We start from the raw sequence: 19,232 nt of genomic DNA, 5'->3' as shown, positions 1-19,232 counted from the left end.
AGGAAAAGGGGATGATAGAGGATGAGATGGTTGGATGGCATCACTGACTCGATGGACATGAGGTTGAGTAAGTTCCCTTACATGAGATTGAGTAAAGGAGTTGGTGATGGACAGGGAAGCCTGGTGTGCTGCAATCCATGGGATCGCAAAGAATTGGACATGACTGAGTAACTGAACTGAACTGAACTGATGAAGTCTGCATGGCCTGACTACTACTGACCTCTCTAACTACGTTGTTTCAAATCACTATGGTTCTTGTTCTCTCCACTGAAGACAATGGCCTTCTTTAAGTTCAGTTTTCAGATGTATGTCTTAGTTACGTGTCCTCTGCACATTCTCTCTGGAAGGTTTCCTTCCTAATTCAATTAACTTCTACTCATCCTTCTGATCTCAGCTCAAGATCTCAGAATTTCTCAGGGGTGTTTCTCCCTGCTTTCCCTCTTGGGTAGGCAGAATTGCAAGATGATTCCTAATGACTGTCACTCTTGTATGATCTCCTTCCCTCGGGTGTGGGTGGAACTTGTGAATGTGACAAGACACTACTCCTAAGATTATGGTACCTAGGCAAAAGGGATTTTTGTGAATATAATTAACAATGCTAATCAGTTGACCTTATAATAGATTATTCAGTTTGTCCTTATCGTATGAATCCCTTCAAAAGCCACAAGTTTTCTCTGGTTGGCAGCAGAAGAGGAAGTCAAAGAGATGTGAAGAACAAGATTTGATAGAGGGTGGCTGGCTTGAAAATGGAGGGGGCAATGAGGCAAGGAATGGGGGTGGCTGTAGTTAGCTTGAGGATGGAGGAGGGCATACAACAAGTGCCTAAGAATGGCTTCTAGCTGAGAGCCATCTCTGGCTGACAGCCAACAAGAAAATAGGGACCACAGTCCTACAACCACAGAAATTGGATCCTGCTAATAACAAGAATGAACCTGAAAGCAGATTTTCCCCCAGAGCCTCCAGAAGAGAATTGAGTCTGAATGACACTCTGAGTTCTGCCTGGTGATAACCACTCTGAGCAAAGAACCCAGCTATACTGCCTGTGAGCTAATAAATACATGTTTTTAAGCCACCAATTTCATGATAATTTGTTACTGTAGCCTTAGAAAGTAACACACCTCTCATCTCAGGAGGTAGCAAATGCAGACTATTGCAAGCCATGCAAGGAAGAAGTGAGGACACTGGAAATTTGTTAAGATTTATAAAACCTTGGAAAGATTGCAGTAGCAGCTGGTGTGGAGAGTCACTTTAGGAGTGGGATCAATTGGGAATCCATGACAGTAATTCAGGGAAGAATTGACAGTAGTTTGAACTAAAGTCATGGAAGTAGTGGAGAAGATGGATCTGAGAGATACTTGGAAGGAAGAGGGACAGAATTTATTTATTTATTAAATGTTTATTTATTTATTTGGTTGCATCCTTGGGTCTTTGTGGCATCACACGGGATCTTTCATTGTGGCACAGGGACCCTCCAGCTGTGGCAAGGAGGCTCAGTATTTGCTGTGTGCCCTCTTAGTTGCCTCTTGGCATGTAGAATTTCAGTTCCCTGATCAGGGATTGAACCCATGTCTCCTGCCTTGCAAGGCTGAATGAGAGACAGAATTTAGAGGTCATTTGTTTGTGGAAAGTGACAGAGAAGGATGAAATTTAAAATGAATAATATTTCTGGTGAAATTTTGATAATCACCTACTGTTCCAAGCATATTGCCTTTAATCCTCACAAAAAACTACAAATTTGAGCACAATATAATCGATTATCATTTTAAATAAATGGAAAAACTGGCTCAGAGAGAGTTTGAGTAACTTACCCAAAGTCACAAAGCTACTAGGTGAAAAAAAGCCACAATTCAAAGCCAGGGAGTTGGGAAATCAGAATTCAGGTGCTCCTAGTATTCTGCTTCCCAGAATGAGTAGAAATTTTATTGTTTCTCTGGTCACCTTCTTCTTCTCATTTTGCAATTTTTAAAAAAATTTTCTTGATTAATAAATTCTCTTATTGCATCTCTAACTCTGGTGAGTGCCTGTACACACACACACACACCAACTTTTACTCACAACAAATAACACAGCCCTTGACTTCATAGAGAAAGTAATAGCTATCAGACAGAAGTTCCCACCAGGGAATCTGGTCCACTTTGGACAAGTATAGTTTCAGATGCCTATTAGACATATCAGTAGGAATTCCAGTAGAAAGCTGAATATACAGGTTGTAGGAATTAATGCAAACCATAGAATTAACGAGAGTATGTTGAATAAGGAGAAATGAGGACCAGATGAGAAGTCTAGAAAATACCATTATTTAAAGGCTGGATAGAGAAAGACCAACCTGCAAAACAGCCCAAGAAGGAGCATTTGGAGGGGTGAGGGGAGAACAAGGGGAGAAATCATATAAGCAAAAAGAGACACGTTGAATGTATTTAAATGCTGCTTCTGGACCAAGATAACGAGGATGAGAAATGTACTCAGAATTCAGGGACCTGGAGAGCCTTGGCCACAGAAAGAGCCATTTTGGTGAGGTCCTAGAGCTTCCCCAATAGCTCAGTTTGTATAGAATCTGCCTGCACTGCAGGAGACCCCGGTTCGATTCCTGGGCTGGGAAGATCCCCTGGAGAAGGGATAGGCTACCCACTCCAATATTCCTGGGCTTCCCTTGTGGCTCAGTTGGTAAAGAATCTGCCTGCAATGTGGGAGACCTGGGCTCAATCCCTGGGTTGGGAAGATCCCCTGGAAAAGGGAAAGGCTACCCTCTCCAGTATTCTGGCCATGGGGTCACAAAGATTGAGGACATGACTGAGCGACTTTCACTTTTCACTAGAGACAGAAGATGGATCCGATGTACTGAACATTGAATGCGATGGAAGGAAGGAGAGCAGGCGACTTGAGACAAGCCTTTTTGAATAGTAGTGATTAAGGAAAAGAAAAAGGGTAGTAACTGGAGGGGGATGTGGAATTAAAGACTTTTAAGATGGAAGAACTAGAACGTTTTTAGTGGCAGATCAAATTACTGCAATGTGTAGAAAAGACTGAAGGAGAGAAAGACAGACAGAAACCAAGAGGCAAGAGAAACAGAGACACTAACGCAAGTTTCTTGAGAAAAGGCAGCAAAGTATGGAACCCAGTGTACGTGTGGAGGGTCCTACCTTTTGATGTGAGTAGAGACTCAATTTTAAAAAGCTAGTAGAAAAGAATAATTTTAGAAGAAAGTGTCATGGCAACCAGATTATAAGTATATAGATGAAAATGTCATGGCAACCACATTATGTTTCCTAGATTTTTGTAGTTAAGTGTGGCTTTTTTGACTACATTCTTGACAGCGGTTGTGGATGGAAGCCTTAAGTACAGCTTCCAGATCAAGTTCTTCAAGGAAAGGAGTGGATTCTCTCTTCCTTGCTTCCCTTTCTTGCAGCTGACTGTGGGTGTGGATTAGCCACCGTCAGTCATGCAGTGACTAGCTTTATTTAACAAGGCAGTTGAGAGAGTGTTCAAAGAAATTGAGGATATGAGAGTTTGCTAATCTTGGAAAAGGAGTTACGGAAGCTGCAACTCCTCTGAGGAGCTTTCCTTAAGCCCACACATCTGGATTAGGTGATTCTTAACCCCTGGACTTCTTTAATACCTGTATCTCTCATTCGTTATGGTAATTCTCACAATTACATGTCTTTTAAAAAATTTATTTGTTTTTGGTTGTGCTGGGTCTTTGTTGCTGCGCATAGGCTTACTCTAGTTGTGGTAAGTGGGGGCTACTCTCTATGACTTCTGTTGTGGCATAGTACAGGTTCTAGGGTGAGCGGGCTTCAGTAGTTGGGGCACATAGGCTCTGGAGCACCACCTCAGTAGTCCTGGCACATGGGCTTAATTGCCCTGCTGCATGTGGGATCTTAGTTCCTGGACCAGGGATCGAACCCATGTCCCCTGCATTGGCAGGTGGGTTCTTAACCACTGGACCACCATGGTAGTCCCACAATTAACATGTCTTGTCACCCTTTTGCTTGTCTGTATTCCAAGTGTCTGGCATCTGTCCTTTTCTCCAACAGTTTCTCAAACCACTCCCCACACTACTCTCGTTTCTTTCCTTTTTTTTTTATGCTCAAGGAACATTGAGTTGCTTATAACTTTGTGGTGCCTTCCATATTATTCATCACCTATGTACCTTGCTCATTTTATCCCCTCTAACCAAGTGCAGATGGGTAATGGGAGGTGAAGATCAGGAGTTTGTGGGTGTAAATTGTTTCAAGAAGATGGTTTGTAAAGAGGAAAAAAGTCATAGATACTAGTGGGGTTACCTGATGGTTCAGTGGTAAAGAATCTGCCTGCATTGTAGGGAGACCTGGGTTTGATCGCTGGGTTGGGAAGATCCTTTGGAGAAGGAAATGGTTACCCACTCCAATATTTTTTTGCCTGGAAAATTTTGTGGGCAGAGGAGCCTGGTGGGCTACAGTCCATAGGGTATCAAAGAGTTGACATGAGTGACTGATGCTTTCACTTTTTTTCACATGGGGGAAGAGGGACATACCATGAGCCGAGGAAGAAGGAGGAGAGATGAATGTAAAACTAAGCGGAGTCAAACCTCATTTCTCAGAATCAGGAGATTCCATCTGTGCCAGGGATTAAGCCAACAATTCAAGAGAACGTGAGATTGCTGAGGGCCAGGAAACAGGGGAACCTTAGATCACAGCAGAAAGAGAACTTCAAAGTCAGTATGAATAGACAGAGGACAGAGACCTGGACCCTTATTTCAGAACAAGTCAGAAAGCTAGATCAAGGAAGAAAGTGCAGGAGGCCCTTAAATAGGGCCAGGTTCGGTCCTCAGGGAAGCTGCCTTTCTGACTCAGGCCTTGTCCTGTCAAGGTTGTCAGTTTTCTGTTTTTTGGTGCCTGCCTGTGTGTGTGTGTGTGTGTGTGTGTGTGTGTGCGTGCACATGCATGCACACGCATGCACGTGTGTGCCTTGCAGGGGTGCTGGTCCACCTTGCTTGACTCTTGTGGCTTAGAACAATCTACCTTTGCCTTGGGGAAGTTTGAGCCACCCAAGCTACTACCCAAGGTGGGCACATGATCCTTCTTTCAACATTCTATATCACAGTTGAGATAAGAGGGGAGTGTTTAGATAAACAATACATCAGTAAATATGCAAGGGAGAGAATGAAAGAGAAAAGCACATAGTGTTGAATGCACAGCCAAATAACCTGCTTGATAAGGTAGGGCTTATTCCAGGTAGCCTGAAGGTCCAGAAAACATCAACACTTGCCCTGGGGAGCCCAGTGTTCGTGCGCGGTGGTCCTGAACACGCTCTGCCTCCACAGCCCTGACCCTGACACACAGCCAGCTGGGATCCTGAGCTAGGAGGGAAACCAGTCATTTACTCCTTGGGGAGCCTGCTGGCCCAGTGGCTCAGTCTCTCCCCTGGGACTGTGTGGGTTGCCTCCTCCCCTCACCTTTCAAGGCCTTTCTTTTCTCTGCATTTCTGTGATGTGCAGATATGCCTCTCTGCTGAGCTCCTGCCCACACACTCCCTGCCCACATCGAAGGTCCTTCTCTTGGCATGATTAAACAAAGAGGCAATGAGCTGAGAAGACAGACGGGCAGGAGCTGGAGCATGTAGGGATGTTGGGCAGAGGAAAGAAACAAAGGGAAGGCTGGTCCTGGCCCAGGTCAGGGCCTTACTTGAGGGCTAAAAGGGCCATAGGAAGGCTCACCCAGGAGGCTAAACAGAGAGAAGGCTTCCAGAAATACATTTCTGCCTCTGGGGCCCTGTGAGACCTGCTGGTGAAGGGCAAGGCTGAGGACAACATGCCAACGTACTGAAAATGGAAAAGCAGTGCCAGACACAGGGAGGTCCATGCATTCTGGGTGAAAAGAACGAGTTTTCAAACTGTGGGAGAGGGCAATCCTGAATGATCCCAGCCATTCCATGTGCTGCCCTCAATAGGTATCCATACCTTGAGCTCTGATTTAGCATAACTTCCTCAGTAATGTCGCTCACCTGCACCACTGTCTTCGTCAGAAAATTTAAATAAGGTTTTTCTTAAATCAGTCAAGACCCGGATTTTAAGATTCCATTTCTCCCGGGTAATTCTCCCAGCTGTGCAAGGAAAGCACTCCTGAGGCCTGGGAGGGAGCTGGGAGGGGAGAGAAAGAAAGCACTTCGCCCTCTGCTGGCCAGACTTGGCATTGCCAGCACAGCCCCTAGGCCCAAGGCCAAGGAAGGCTGCACAACCCATGAGCCCCAGGACCCTCTAAGGCACATTCTTGCCTGCTACTGCTGCTGCTGCTAAGTCGCTTCAGTCGTGTCCATCTCTGTGTGACCCCATAGACGGCAGCCCACCAGGCTTCCCCATCCCTGGGATTCTCCAGGCAAGAACACTGGAGAGGGTTGCCATTTCCTTCTTTAATGCGTGAAAGTGAAAAGTGAAAGTTAAGTAGCTCAGTCGCGTCTGACTCTTAGCGACCCCATGGACTGCAGCCTACCAGGCTCCTCCGTCCATGGGATTTTCCAGGCAAGAGTACCGGAGTGGGTTGCCATTGCCTTCTCCCATTCTTACCTGCTAGAGAGGTAAGAATAATGGTCTTAGCTATTATTCATTATTAAGCAGTCGCTTTCTGTCGATAGACAGTTTCCATTCATAATCTCATTTACATTTTAATTCTCCAAGCATTTCTTTCAATTTTGTAGGAGACTGAGTCCCCCAGCTACTAAGTGATGTTTCAGAACCATCCGACTCTGATTGGTCATCAGCACATTTTGGCCCCAAACTCTTATCTTTTGTGCTTTTAGGCCAGCAGAAAACCTGCGCTGACTTGGGCTTTGCCCTGACCCAAGTTTCAACCCAGATTGATCATCTACCTCTGAGCCAAGCCTCAAACCAAACCCTAGCTTTGCCTGCAAGCTGGGATCCACCCACCTGTCCTCCTGCTCCTGGCTCCTAGTGTTTGTACCAGATCTTCCCTGGATTGGATGGCCAGACTCCCTGTGAATCTGATTTCCTCCCAAGCTGGCTACTTTATTTCTATCTGTCTTTGCCATTAGCAGTCAAACCCTCAGCAAGAAAAAGGTGAAGCAGCATGGGCTGAAGAAACTCCTGTGGGGAAACGGCTAACTGGAAATACTGAGGAGGAATGTGCATTTCAAGTCTTAGCCAGGCCAAGGTGTTCTGAGGTTAGTGACCCAGCGAGGGAAGTGGGTGAGGCCCTAGGTCCTACAGAGGTGGGCATGGAGATGGGGTGGGGAGAAGAGCTTAGCCAGAAGCAGCTGGGCTCTCAGCAGGGGGGCCCAGCTTTGAAACCCCAGAAGGAATCTGGTGGTGACTCCCCAGCTCCTGCCACAGCTGCATGCACGAGGGCGGAGAGCTGGAACTAGCAGCGCTCCTCCAGATCAGTGGGTGCTCCTTTGTCTAGGTAGATAGCCTTGAGATCACACTTCAGCACACTGGCTTGCTGGTGAATGACAAGTGCTGCTCTGCACCATGACTAGCTCCTTCTCCCCTGGTTACTACCTGGTTACCGCCGTTACAGCCTGCAACAGTCATTCTCAAGAAAAGAAGGAACTTGCCTGGCCTTGGCCTCAAGCTGAGGCAGTTCCATTTCTTATCTCCCCAGAAGAAACAGACAAACCTAGGTTTCATTCCATGTGACTTAGGAGCCTTGTGATACTGGACGAATTATCTAATCCCCCAGAGCCTTTGTTTCCTCATTTCAAAATGGGGAAATAATAGCATGTTTCTCATAGTTTATAAAGATTAGCTGAGACAATGCACCTAGCCCAGGACCTGGCATAAATAGCTTTACAATTTTGCTGTTGTTGCTTAGTCACTAAGTCGTGTCTGATTTTTTGTGACCCCCGTGGACTGTAGCCTGCCCTACTCCTCCGTCCATGGGATCTCCCAGGCAAGAATACTAGAGTAGGTTGCCATTTCCTTCCCCAGGGGATCTTCTTGATCTGGGGATCAAACTTGCGTCTTCTGCAATTCTCCCACATTACAGGCAGATTCTTTACTGCTGAGTCACTGGGGAAGTCCAAATTTACAAAATCCTATGTAATTTTTTTAGCTCCTCCATGGGCTTCAGTTTCCTGATTTGGAAAAATTAACATAAAGCAATTTAATTTTCCTATTATTGCTATAAGAGCCAAATGAGATAATTTACATATAGCAGTTACAAATGATTGCATTTGTGCTCAGATGGTCATGTTTGACTCTTTATGAGCCTATGGACTGTAACCTGCCAGGCTCCTCTGTCCATGGATTCTCCTGGCAAGAATACTGGAGTGCATTGCCATTTCCTCCTCCAAGGGATCTTCCCCACCCAGGGATCAAATTTGTATATCCCATGTCTCCTGCATTCTTTACCACTAGTGTCATAAAAAATTGGATTTTTCCTGGATTCTCTAAATTAGACAATTTCATCTAAATGTTTAACCAACTATCTTACTGAAGATTTAATCTCCTTGTATTTTGTGACTTTTCTTTCCAGTCTCTCTCAGATTTAGGGTCTTATAAACATATCAGTGGATTTTATGTCGGGCAGAGTCTCTAGAGACCAGGAAGCTCTGTGGCAGTCAGACCATGTTGGTAATACAGGTATGTGCCTCATTCACTCAAGCCCGTGCTCCCTCTAGTGGATGCTGCTTTGAGACTCCAGTATGCCCTGGGGCAAAGTGATCTTTCTGCGGTTTCCAAAGATTTGATCCTTAGGGTTCCATATTCTAAGCCTGGGGTGAAAGTGGGGTCCAGGCTGCTTTCCTTCCCAGTAACCCTGTGATAGGTAGAATTTTGGCTCCCATTATCTTTGCCCTCTGGTGTTATTTCTGTGATTATGGCAAAAAGGGCCTTTATAGATATAATTAAGGTTAATAACCTGCTGGCATTAATTAAAATATGGAGATTATTTTGGATTAACTGGATGAACCTAATCTAATCATATGACCCTAAAAAGTAGAGATATCTCTCAGTCTTATAAAAGAAGCAGGAGTAAGAGATTTGGAGAATGAGAAAGACTTAACATGCCTCTAAGTGGCCTGAAGATAAAGGGGTCATGTGTCAAGGAAGTAAAGATCTCGGTTCCACAACCAAAAGACACTGAATTCTTTGAACAGCTGAATGATCTTGGAAGCAGACTCTTCCCAGAGACTTCAGATAAAAGCCCAGCCCAACTGACACCTTGATTTTGGTTTTGGGAGGCCCAGGTGGGCCAGAGGACCCAGTTGAGCCACACTGTGCTCAGATTTCTGACTCAGAATTGTGAGATAATAAATGAGTACTGTTTTAAGCTATTAAATTTGTGGCAATATGTTACTTCAGTAAAAGAAAACTAATATAATGTTCAAGAATCCCATTTCTTTCCTTAGTCTTAGAGAATCTCCTTCCTCAGAAGTACAGAAGTGTCTGCTTCTTCAACTCTAAGCCCTCACAGACAGTTGGGCACAATTCACCCTTAGGGGAATTTTTTCTGAAAACCTTGGAGCCCTGTTTTTTTTTTTTTTTTTTTTATAGTATATTGTTATAATTGTTCTGTTTTATTATTTTAAAATTTATTTATTTCTAATTGAAGAATGATTGCTTACAGAACTTTGTTGGTTTCTGCCAAACATCAACATGAATCAGTCATAAGTATACATATGTCTCCTCCCTCTTGGGAGCCCTGTTTTTATAAACAAAAGCTAGGGCAGAGAGTTTCTGAACATTTCTATTTTGACACTGCAATTTGAAAAGCTTTAAGTCTGGGGGATACAAATCTTCAGGAACTTTTTTATGATGAGAGGAGGGATAAAATAAACAATACCCAAATGAATGCCTCTGTGAAGTTTCCTGCCACATAGATAAGTGCTTAGCCTAGCAATTGACACACAGTAAATAATACTCTTTGGACTAAAAGATTATTTTTGTTGTTGTTTTGTTGTGATTCCAGGAACTTAAAATTGTGTTCCCTGCTGCCCATCCTGGCTCAACTCTATCCAACTTGATCCCAAATGGTCAAAATGCTGTCTCCCACACAGGAGGGGTGTCAGTCTGCAACTAGAGGACCTCAACCTGGTTATTCAAGATGTCTTGTGGTATGGTGGCTCCACCAGGAGGAATCTGATCTTCCCATCCTGGAAAAGCAAACAGCAAGATGCATAGCTGACTCCAGAAGAATTTTGTTCCTGCGTATAGGATAGGCAAGATGGCCAGTTATCACCCTCCTTGTGCTGTTGGTCAGGATTCTACCAGGTGGCAGAAGCCACCTGTTCTAGGAGAGTCTTCTCTTGGGACAGGTGTGTACATTATCAATGAAAAACTTATTTTTAGCACCCTGAATCCATCAGAAAACACCAAAGTGGCCTTCATTACCCATTCTAGCTCAACGTGACTGAAGGGCAGGGATGGTAGGAAAACCTCTTGCAAAACTGACACATCTTCCTCCAAAATTGGATCTTTACCTGATTCAACTCTCATCTCTGGTTGTCAAATAAATATTTAGGTACCTAAAATCTTGCATAGTTTTAGCTCTGAGGACCCAGCAATAATCAAGACACCCCATGCCAGCCCTATGGATCTCTTAATTTGTGAGGAGGTTATCACAAAATAACCACAGATTTTGAAATGATTGAAAGTGCAATGACCCTCATAATCTCTCCTGACACCTCAGCTTCAGCCCCAGTCTCAGTTTCTGTGGCTATTTGAAAAAGCTTTGTTTCAAGTCCTTCGTATCTGAGTCCCTCTGTGTCACCTGCATCATATCCAAAAGGTTGGTCAGTGTAGGGGACACCAACAACCCTGGGACTGTCTCCATGACAACACATCAGCACATCCTGCCCTCAGAGCCCTGGAAGCCCTACCCTATATTCTCGTACCACTTATAATAATCATTCTTGATATTCTGTAACTGATGATTCAGCATCTTGAAATCATGAGAAAATTAATGACCAATGTTGTTTACATTTCCCCTGTGGTCTGACTTTTGTAGGTGCTTGAAAGTCATATTATGAACCTTTCAACCACAAAACCCATAATTGGGTTTTGCTTCCTACCTAACAGGGGATGTCCTCACCTAAAAACTTGCTATCACTATATAAATAAAAACTTTTTACCCATATCTTCTTCTTGCTCCTTCTGCCTCCTGACCAATCCTGGTGCTTCTCCATGTGGTCCTGTATGGCATACTGTGCCTTCTTCCAATTGGGGACTGTATGTAATAAATCTTCTTTCAGTGGCATTGATCTCTGAGTTTATCATCACTTAGTCAATGCAATATAAATTTATCAGTTTAATGTTGGTAAATTAAATTCCAAGCACATTTTTAAAGTACTGCCTGGCACAGTTCACACCCAAGGACTGGCCAGGCCCTGGAGGAGCTAAAATTATGACAAGGGTGAAAGTGCAATGAAAGCAGCATTTGACTCTGCCCCACAGACCCCATAATACCTCTTCTGCCCCAAAACTGCAGACCTTCTAAGTATGTCAAAGTTTCTCCAGAACTCCCCAAACACTCATCTCCAATTGTCCCCAAACATGATATTCTGCTCCACTGAGCCTCCATTCTCCACCCTATATCTTGGAAAGCTGTACAGAGCAGGAGGACTGGATTTCTGCCAGGACCAAGGCCAGCTTGGAGAACCATCATGGTAGGATACTGCCAGGTAACTGGAAACTATTCTCCCCTTGGAATAAGTTCTGAGGGTAAGGTATCCCTGGTCCTAGGTTCCAGGGCTTAAATGAAGGAAGGAAAAAGGAGCAGGCATTTACTCTGGCTTAGTAAGCAAGATCGAACCCCTCAGAGCTCATAAGGTTGAGGATACAAACCCTGCTGTGAGATGCAACGGTCAGGGCGTATATGTGAATGTGTCTATGAAAACATGTGCATACTTAGAGCAGTGTGATACATAAGCTTGCTATACTGTGGCAAAATGATTCTTCATTCATCAGTACTCCCATCTCTTCGATGCCAACCCACCAGCTACTACACAGCCTGTGCCCCTTGCCCCTGTAACCCAGAATTCAGACAGAATTTATCCTGGCTGGCTCACATTGGCTTTGGTTTTTTCCATCAACTCCATAAATGCTTAGTGAGGAAGCAAATACTTTATTGAAGTGCTGTTTGCAGGGTACACTTGTGAACCTCCCATGTGGAGGAGCATTTAAAAGATACCTTGGAACAAGAGGGCTATAGGTGTGCTTTTGTGTGTTCACAAGTGTGTGCAGACCCACGGAGGGCATCTGTGTATGTATTGATGTGTGACTCAGTATGAGAGTGTGTGTGACTCTCTTATGAGATGTGTGACTGAATGTACATATATGGTGTGGGTGTAAGACTTATGTAGGTGAGAAAGACGTGTGCTCTGAGAAGGGGAACTCCAGAGCATTTTATATGGATTTCACAGTCTCCTGGTCAATGTGCATATGTGCAAATAGGTACGTGTGCGTGCGAGCCTGTGTGTGTATATAGTTCTGGTGAGCAGAGGTTGAACATATGCTACACTCCTGCATCTCTAGGTGGTACATCTACAGACCCAGTTCACGCCCATCTCTGTAACCCAGCAGAGAGGATGGTGGAGTTTCTGCAGGCAGATTTCTCTACAACTCTGGATTCCCTTGGTGGTGGGAGTCCTGGGGATAGACATGGGGTCACTCTAGGCCTGGAGGTCCCTCCTGGCCTGCTCTGCCCTCTTCATCTTTGGACGTTCCCTCCCCAGGTTCGCCCTCGTCATCAGCCTCGATGAGTTCCTCAGGCATTGGCCACTCCCGGGTCTGCCACTCCAGCCGCTCGATGCGATAGGCGATCTTGAGTGCACTGGACTCCAGCTCAGCCAGGAGTCGAGCGAACTTGGTTTGCAGATCATCGAGTTGCTGGTCCAAGCCTCGCAGCCGGGCCTCCGTGGCCTCCTGTAGGGCAATCTCGGCTGCCTCCGCATTTACATCCAACTTGTTCATTTTGAGCAGGATCTCACGCCCCTTTTCCTCCATGATGGCCTGGGCCTGCGGGTACTCGCTCAGCACTTCCCGCAGGTCCTCCTTGCTCAGGCAGAACAGGTCCGAATAACCTAGACTCTTGATGTTGGCTGTACGGCGATTCCCAGACATGTTCCCTGTGGCCCAGGAGCAGACAGGTGGGAGGACAATTAGTCAGGGTGGGTGTGAGGGGGTATTTCCCGCCTGAACCAGGACCCCCACCTCCACATTTGTGCTTCTGAGCCTCTCTTTCTGCCTCATTACTTCTGTCATTCTGTAATGTACTGGGTGGGGCCTAGACCCTGTGCTGAGTGGGTATCAGTGGCCTGCCTCCAAGAGTCCAGCCTAGAGGAAATAGACATTTGATGGACTAGTTACCTAACAGCACAGTCAGTGCAGTGTAGATGAGCATCTGGTACTGTGGGCAGACAGGCAAAGAGCCCCAGACAAGCTTCAAGGCAGAGAATTCAGGGAAGGAGGAATGACGCCTAGACTGAGTGGGAGGTAACTAGGGAAGGAGGGGAGGGCAACTAGGCAGAGGGAGGAGCCTGAGCAGAGGGATGGAGGTGGGAAAGAGCTGGGTGGTTACCGAATACAGCAGGCAGGGCAGAGAGGCCAGAGTGCAGCGTGCGTGCCTGCGAGGAGACTGGGAGAGAAGGAGAGAGCCAGGTCAAGGCCCACAGCCCTGGCAAGGAGTCTAGACCTTATGCTAAAGGACAAAAACTATTGAACTATTTTTAGCAGGGGACCTGTATGGTATCATTTGCATTTTAGAAAGATCATGGTGGGCGGCTGGTGGGAAGATAGGTTCTGAATGCTGTGAAGTCTCAGAGCTGGAAGGACCTTAGAAAGGGCAAGGGAGCTATCATTTGTTGAACCCTTGCCATGTGCCAGGCGCTGCACTGGGTGCCTCCCCCATACAGCTCATTTAATTCTCACAAATAACTCTATGGGTTTTGAATATCACCCCTCTTGGGTAGGTGAAGAAACGGAGGCCTAAAAGAGGGAGTGATTTGTCCAAAGTCAGGTAGATAGTAGCCAACTGCATACCAGACACAGGGCTTGAGGGGGTCCTTGGATGACAAGTGTGAGGCCTTTAAGACAACTGGAGAGTGGGATCCCCAGGCTGAGAGCACGTTAGTGTCTTAGTGACACGTGCTTACCCCTTTTAAGCTTTTCCCATCTCCTGGGGCCTTGGTGTCTTTACCTGTGCTGTCCTCCTTCACAGGCTGATAAAAAGAATAAATGAGTCAGTGTACAGTGTACCTAGCCTGGACTGGAGTTGATGGAGTAAGCAGGAGTTCATTCCTTCTACCTCCTTTTCCAGCTGGCTATGAGAAAGTTGTTTCTCATATTGACTTCAAGTGTGTATACTTATCACCCATGTCACCTTGGACAAGTTCCCCAAACTCTCTGTGCTCCAATTTCCTTACCTTTAAACTGTGAATAATAGTACCTACTTTATAGAACTGCTGTGAGAATTAAATGAATTGGTACACATGAAGAACTTTGAACAGGGCATGTAGAAAGTTTTAGCCATTATTATTACTAATTGTTATTATCTCTGCACTTTCCACTGATCTGTTGGTGCTTCGGGTGAATACTCACAGAGCAAGTCTACTTTCTCTTCCAAGGACCCAACCTTCTCACTGACGTTGACTCAGCCTTTTCTCAGGGAAGAGACCCTCTGTGTCCTGCCTCTCTCTTGAGCACTCTAGTGACTCAGGCAAGGGCCAGCTGTCCTTCATCTGTGGGCACTGAAGGACCATCTGGTCCCAGCACAGGGTTCTGCTGTCCCCACTCCCCTCTGCTAGCCCGGTCTCCAGAACAAATGCTGAGGTGCCCACCTTTGATGTTGATGATGCTGATCTCCCCAAAGTAGAGCCCTGCACCAAGCACCGCATACTGGGTGACACCGTCATCGGCCACCACGGCCAGCTGACCCTCTCGGATGATGTACATCTCTCGGCCAATGTCCCCTTTGCGGCAGACATATTCACCCGGCGAGTAGGTCTGGGGCTGCAGCTTCAGCACTAGCTCCTCCAGTAGGCTGGCCTCACAGTTCTGGAAGATCTGTACCCGGCTCAGTGTGGGCAGGTGCACAGACACGGCCACTTCTGCCCGCAGCCGCTCGGGCAAGTGCTGTAAGATGGCTACCTCATTGGTCATCTTCTTGTTGATCTGCAGGTGCTGGTACCTGTGGGGAATGGAGCGGCAGTCCTCACCAGCCCCTTACATTTCCCATCAGGGTTCTCAGCTCAGCGTCAGCCAAGAACCCAACCACACTGAGCTCTCACAAGAGTCGTGGGAATACTTGACAGTTGGTTGATAAATATCTTTAGTCCACTATCTCCTGGCCACAGACATATTTTGACCTCTTCTCTCCCATCCAGGGCCTGGAAACCTTCATACAGTGGACAGACCCTTAATTCTCGCCAGGCTCTACCCACCCACCATTCCATGATGTCTTGTACCATTCCACTGAAAATATCTACTTCAGTCACCAAGCCCATCTTCTTTAGAGGTCTTCTGTTCTATGTCCCTAGCTTGGTGACACTTCCCTTTGTTCACCCTACAGTATGGACTCCATGACATAGTCAACCATCTTGTTGTTGGTCATCCCCTGAGGAGTATTGCTCTTATCTCTTACACCTTCCAGGATCTTCTGAGTCCTACCAGGTGGTGGCAGGTCCTATTCCCTGGGTTCTGAGTTGGCTTTCCTTGTCTATGAGTTCATCTCCCTGTCAATCTCTTACTCAATCCCTCTCCTTAAGTCCATACCCAATTAATGGAGGACATCCTTTTCCAAGCTCCACCCAGTGAACCCTCCAATGAATACCACATCCTGAGTGCCCTGCCTGATCCCCCTGGCAGTAAGAACCCAGCTACCTTTCTCAGGGTCTATCCCACACACCTCTCCCTGTCCTGGTCTGGAACCCCAGCATCCTCACCAGTCAATGACTCGCCGCTCCAGCCGGCGGTTGACATGATGTAGCTTCATGTACTTCTTCACCAGCGCGTGGTCTGGGTAGAAGGCCGCATCTGCCGTGTTCATGTTGTAGATGACAGAGCTCATGCTACCCATGATGGTGGCGAAACCCATGACGGCCAGCAGGAAGTCGCCCACCATGAAGAGGTACTCCTCCTCGCGGGCTGGCAGCGGCGTGTCGCCCACGGTGGTCAGGATCAGCGTGGAGAAGTAAAAGCTATAGAGGTACTGGCGCCGCAGCCGCTCAAAGCCAGGCTGCGCGGGGTCGGGGTACACCCAGATGTCACGCCCGAAGCCCAGGTACCGGGACAGGGCGAAGTAGAGGCAGCTGTTCCAGTGGATGACCACAAAAACATAAAGCATCAGCTTGGCGATGCGGAAGGCGTTCGGGTAAGCAGTGCGGGTCTCCGTGCGGTCAAAGGCCTCAAAGAGGCGGGGCGCTCGCAAAAAGCGGTTTAGCCTCAGCGTGGGTGTGTGTGGACCCAGACTCACGTAGGCAACATCCGTGGGCAACAGGGAAACCAGGTCCAAGAAGAAGCTCCAGGTGCGAACGTAGCGACTCGAGATCCTACCTTTGTCCACCACCAGGATGCCCTGTTCCAAGAATCCTGGTGGGGGAAGGGGGGCTCAGCCGTGGGTGGGGTCAGGTATGGGGCGGAGTCGGGGCACCTTCCTGCTCTGGTAATGAGGTTGAGGGTGGGTAGGCCAGGGCAGCACAGGGAGACAGTTATAGGGACAGGATGGGTTGGGCCTAACCCGGCTCCAGGGCTTCTGGGGTGAGCACTGGGGTATTGTAAACATAGAGACATGTGACGGTGCTATGAGGGAGGGGGTCACTTTCTTGTTACTAAGAGGCTGTCCTTAGGAAGGGAACATGGAAGTGTCAGTCCTGAGACTCACTGACCAGTGTGGAAGCGCACCACGATGTCCAGGAGGTAGAACAGGTCACTCGTGTAGTCCAGCACTAACCAGGCCACCAGATAACCGTGCTGCAAGTCGGGGAAGCAGGCTCTGCGTGGTAGGGACAGAAGGGATTGGCTTAAGGGATCCCTCTGTGTGCGAGGTATTGTCCCCAAGCCGCTGAGCACTAAACCTGGGCCCTTGCATTGGCGCTGCCCCCACACCAGCCCTGAGCAAGGGCCCGCCCTCTCCCTGGGCCTCACTCACTATCCCTGGTCTCTGCTTAGGGCCCTTCCCATAGTGCCAAACCTGCACACGATGATGATGAGGTTATACATTACTGGGAAGACCATTGTGTTCAGCCACCAGTAGTAGTAATCCCCAGATGGGTCCAGGACAGGTAGAGACTTCCTGTGGGCAAGAGAAATCAGGTTTCATTTATCCATGGTTCCCTGTTGCCCTTGCCACCCGGGGCAGCAAGGAGGGATCAGGCTCCATCTGGTGAGGCAGATTGACACCGGGGACCAGGATCTCTCACCTGGCCTTGGTCAGGACAGGAGGGCTGGACTCTTTCGTCTTCACTTTGCTGTCCTGGCTCATGGTTCTGTGGCCTGCTGCCTGGGGATGAGATATCCAGGGCCTCTGCCTGCAGGGGGTTTCAGGAAGTGGGGGATAGGGCCTGCCTGTCTGGAAGAAGCTGCGCTTGGTCTCCAGCTGCAATTCCTCTCTCTTTGGCTTCTGAGGCTCTTAGCAACGCCACCAGAGTCAGCCGCTACCGAAGGGGTGGAAGCTGTGTGGCTCCAGCGCTCCGCCCTGTCTCCTAGGGCCAGGGTTTACACCTATCCAACTAAACATCTCTAATGAGGTCCTTGGAGATGGTGGGGGTGTACGCCTCAGAGGTGAGGCTGAACTTTGTCTCCCTCCACCTTCCTCAAAGCTGCACTACATAAGGGCTTTCTAGTGGGGAGACTCGGTTGCCTGTGTAGGTTTAGGAATTCATTCTGTTTTACCTTGTGCTAGTTCCCAGCTTGAACCTCACTTTTTATTCTTTTAACAGCTATGTACTGGCAGCTGTGTCAGGTGTCAGGTGCTGAACTAGTCTCCAGGGGCAGAGAAGCCTGTCATATCAATGTGAGCTCTGGTTCCATTATCTGCACCCTTGTCTATGCCCTTCCTGCTGCATGAGTGTGCTGGGGGCCATCCTGTGGCATTTTGGTCCTCATCCCCCTCCTGTTACCTCTTGTGCCTGATCTCACTAGTTATTTCCTGTGTTTTCTAAATCCTTAACCTCTTTCAGTTTTCCTTTTCTGTGAACATGCTTAAACCTCCCGTACCAGAAAAAAATAATAAAAAAAATCTTAAAAATTCTCCCTCAACTTGATGTCCCTTTCACCAATATCATCTTTCTCAATCAAAAAGTCATAATCAAAACACCTGCTATGTGCCAGGTCAAAATTATGCAAAGTACTGGGGATAAAAGATGAATGAAACACATTCCAAGGAGTCCTTCATAAACTCGAAGTCTAGTAGGGGGAAGCATCAGAAATTATATATTAGTCTGATGAGTACTCAATTAGGTGGGTACACAGTGAGTTATTACAGTGCATAGGAAAGGTCCCAATTGAGACTGGGTTCTGTAGGATGAATAGCTGTTAGTTAAGTGTAGAGATGGAAGAATGAAGAGTGCTACAGGCAAAGTGCAAAGAGCATGTTAAGGCACAGAGATTTCAAAAAGCATAGGTGACTAGGGGAACATCAATTGGTTTTTGTAGCGAATCTGAGAGGCTAGTGGTGAAAGATGAGGCTGAATGGTTGACAGATGACTGCTCAGGGAAAGCTTTCTCAGCCATGTTATAAAGCTAGCAGCTTATCTAAAGGCAATGGAGAATGCATGAAATGTTTTGCACAGTAAAGTGATATGGCTAGATTTGTGTTTTCAGAGAGTGTCTTGGAAGAAACATCTATGGTCTACAACAGTATATTTTATTTTCTTGAAATATGCTTTTCCCATGACTTGTATTGATATCATAATTTCTTGGTTTTCTGTTTATTTCCTCTTAGTCTCTTTCATAAGCCCCTCTGCCTATCCCTCCTGTTTTGGTGAGCTTTTCCTGGACTCTGATGGACTTTCTTTCTATCCTTCCAACTCTCTCTGGTCAATCTGGGTCACCCACAGGATCTCATTTCCCATCTAATGACTCCCAGTAACTCTCTTTGAGCTCCAGACCTATCTATACCACTAAGTGTTCTCAGGATGTGCCCACTCAGATATTGCACAGTCACCTGTAGCCCATTTGCTCTTTTAACTGAGCTCATTATCGTCCCTGTCTGCTCTTTCTCTTATGATCCCTACCACTGGCCTTTCAGCCAAAACACTTAGCACCAGTATTGTTACTATTACAATTGTATAATATTGTGACA

General features: G+C 46.8%; 1 protein-coding gene and 1 long non-coding RNA gene across 3 annotated transcripts in view; one reads left to right on the top strand and one right to left on the bottom strand.

Moving 5' to 3' along the window:
• The window catches only part of LOC110144732 (uncharacterized), a 17,763-nt gene extending 3,580 nt beyond the window's left edge, over positions 1–14,183 (top strand). The window contains exons 2-5 of one of the 2 annotated variants that reach the window (XR_011486514.1): positions 7,027–7,155; positions 8,469–8,575; positions 9,903–10,248; positions 12,667–14,183. This is a non-coding gene — a long non-coding RNA (uncharacterized lncRNA). Of the gene's footprint in view, positions 1–7,026; positions 7,156–8,468; positions 8,576–9,902; positions 11,194–12,666 lie in introns of those variants that run through there. The other variant, XR_002315960.2, reaches the window with a different exon arrangement.
• CNGA4 (cyclic nucleotide gated channel subunit alpha 4) lies at positions 12,090–19,232 on the bottom strand. Its single transcript, XM_020904720.2, has 6 exons — positions 17,350–19,232; positions 17,121–17,222; positions 16,816–16,922; positions 15,874–16,519; positions 14,770–15,119; positions 12,090–13,059 (listed from the first exon to the last, which is right to left on the bottom strand). The coding sequence occupies exons 1-6, from the start codon at positions 17,409–17,411 to the stop codon at positions 12,599–12,601; spliced, it is 1,728 nt and encodes a 575-aa protein (XP_020760379.2). The 5' UTR covers positions 17,412–19,232; the 3' UTR covers positions 12,090–12,598.

This window comes from Odocoileus virginianus, unplaced genomic scaffold, assembly GCF_023699985.2.
Source record: "Odocoileus virginianus isolate 20LAN1187 ecotype Illinois unplaced genomic scaffold, Ovbor_1.2 Unplaced_Contig_20, whole genome shotgun sequence".
NCBI classification, from domain to species: Eukaryota; Metazoa; Chordata; class Mammalia; order Artiodactyla; family Cervidae; genus Odocoileus; species Odocoileus virginianus.
The sequence above is the reverse complement of the archived record's forward strand: the minus strand, read 5'-3'. Positions and strand labels throughout refer to the sequence as shown.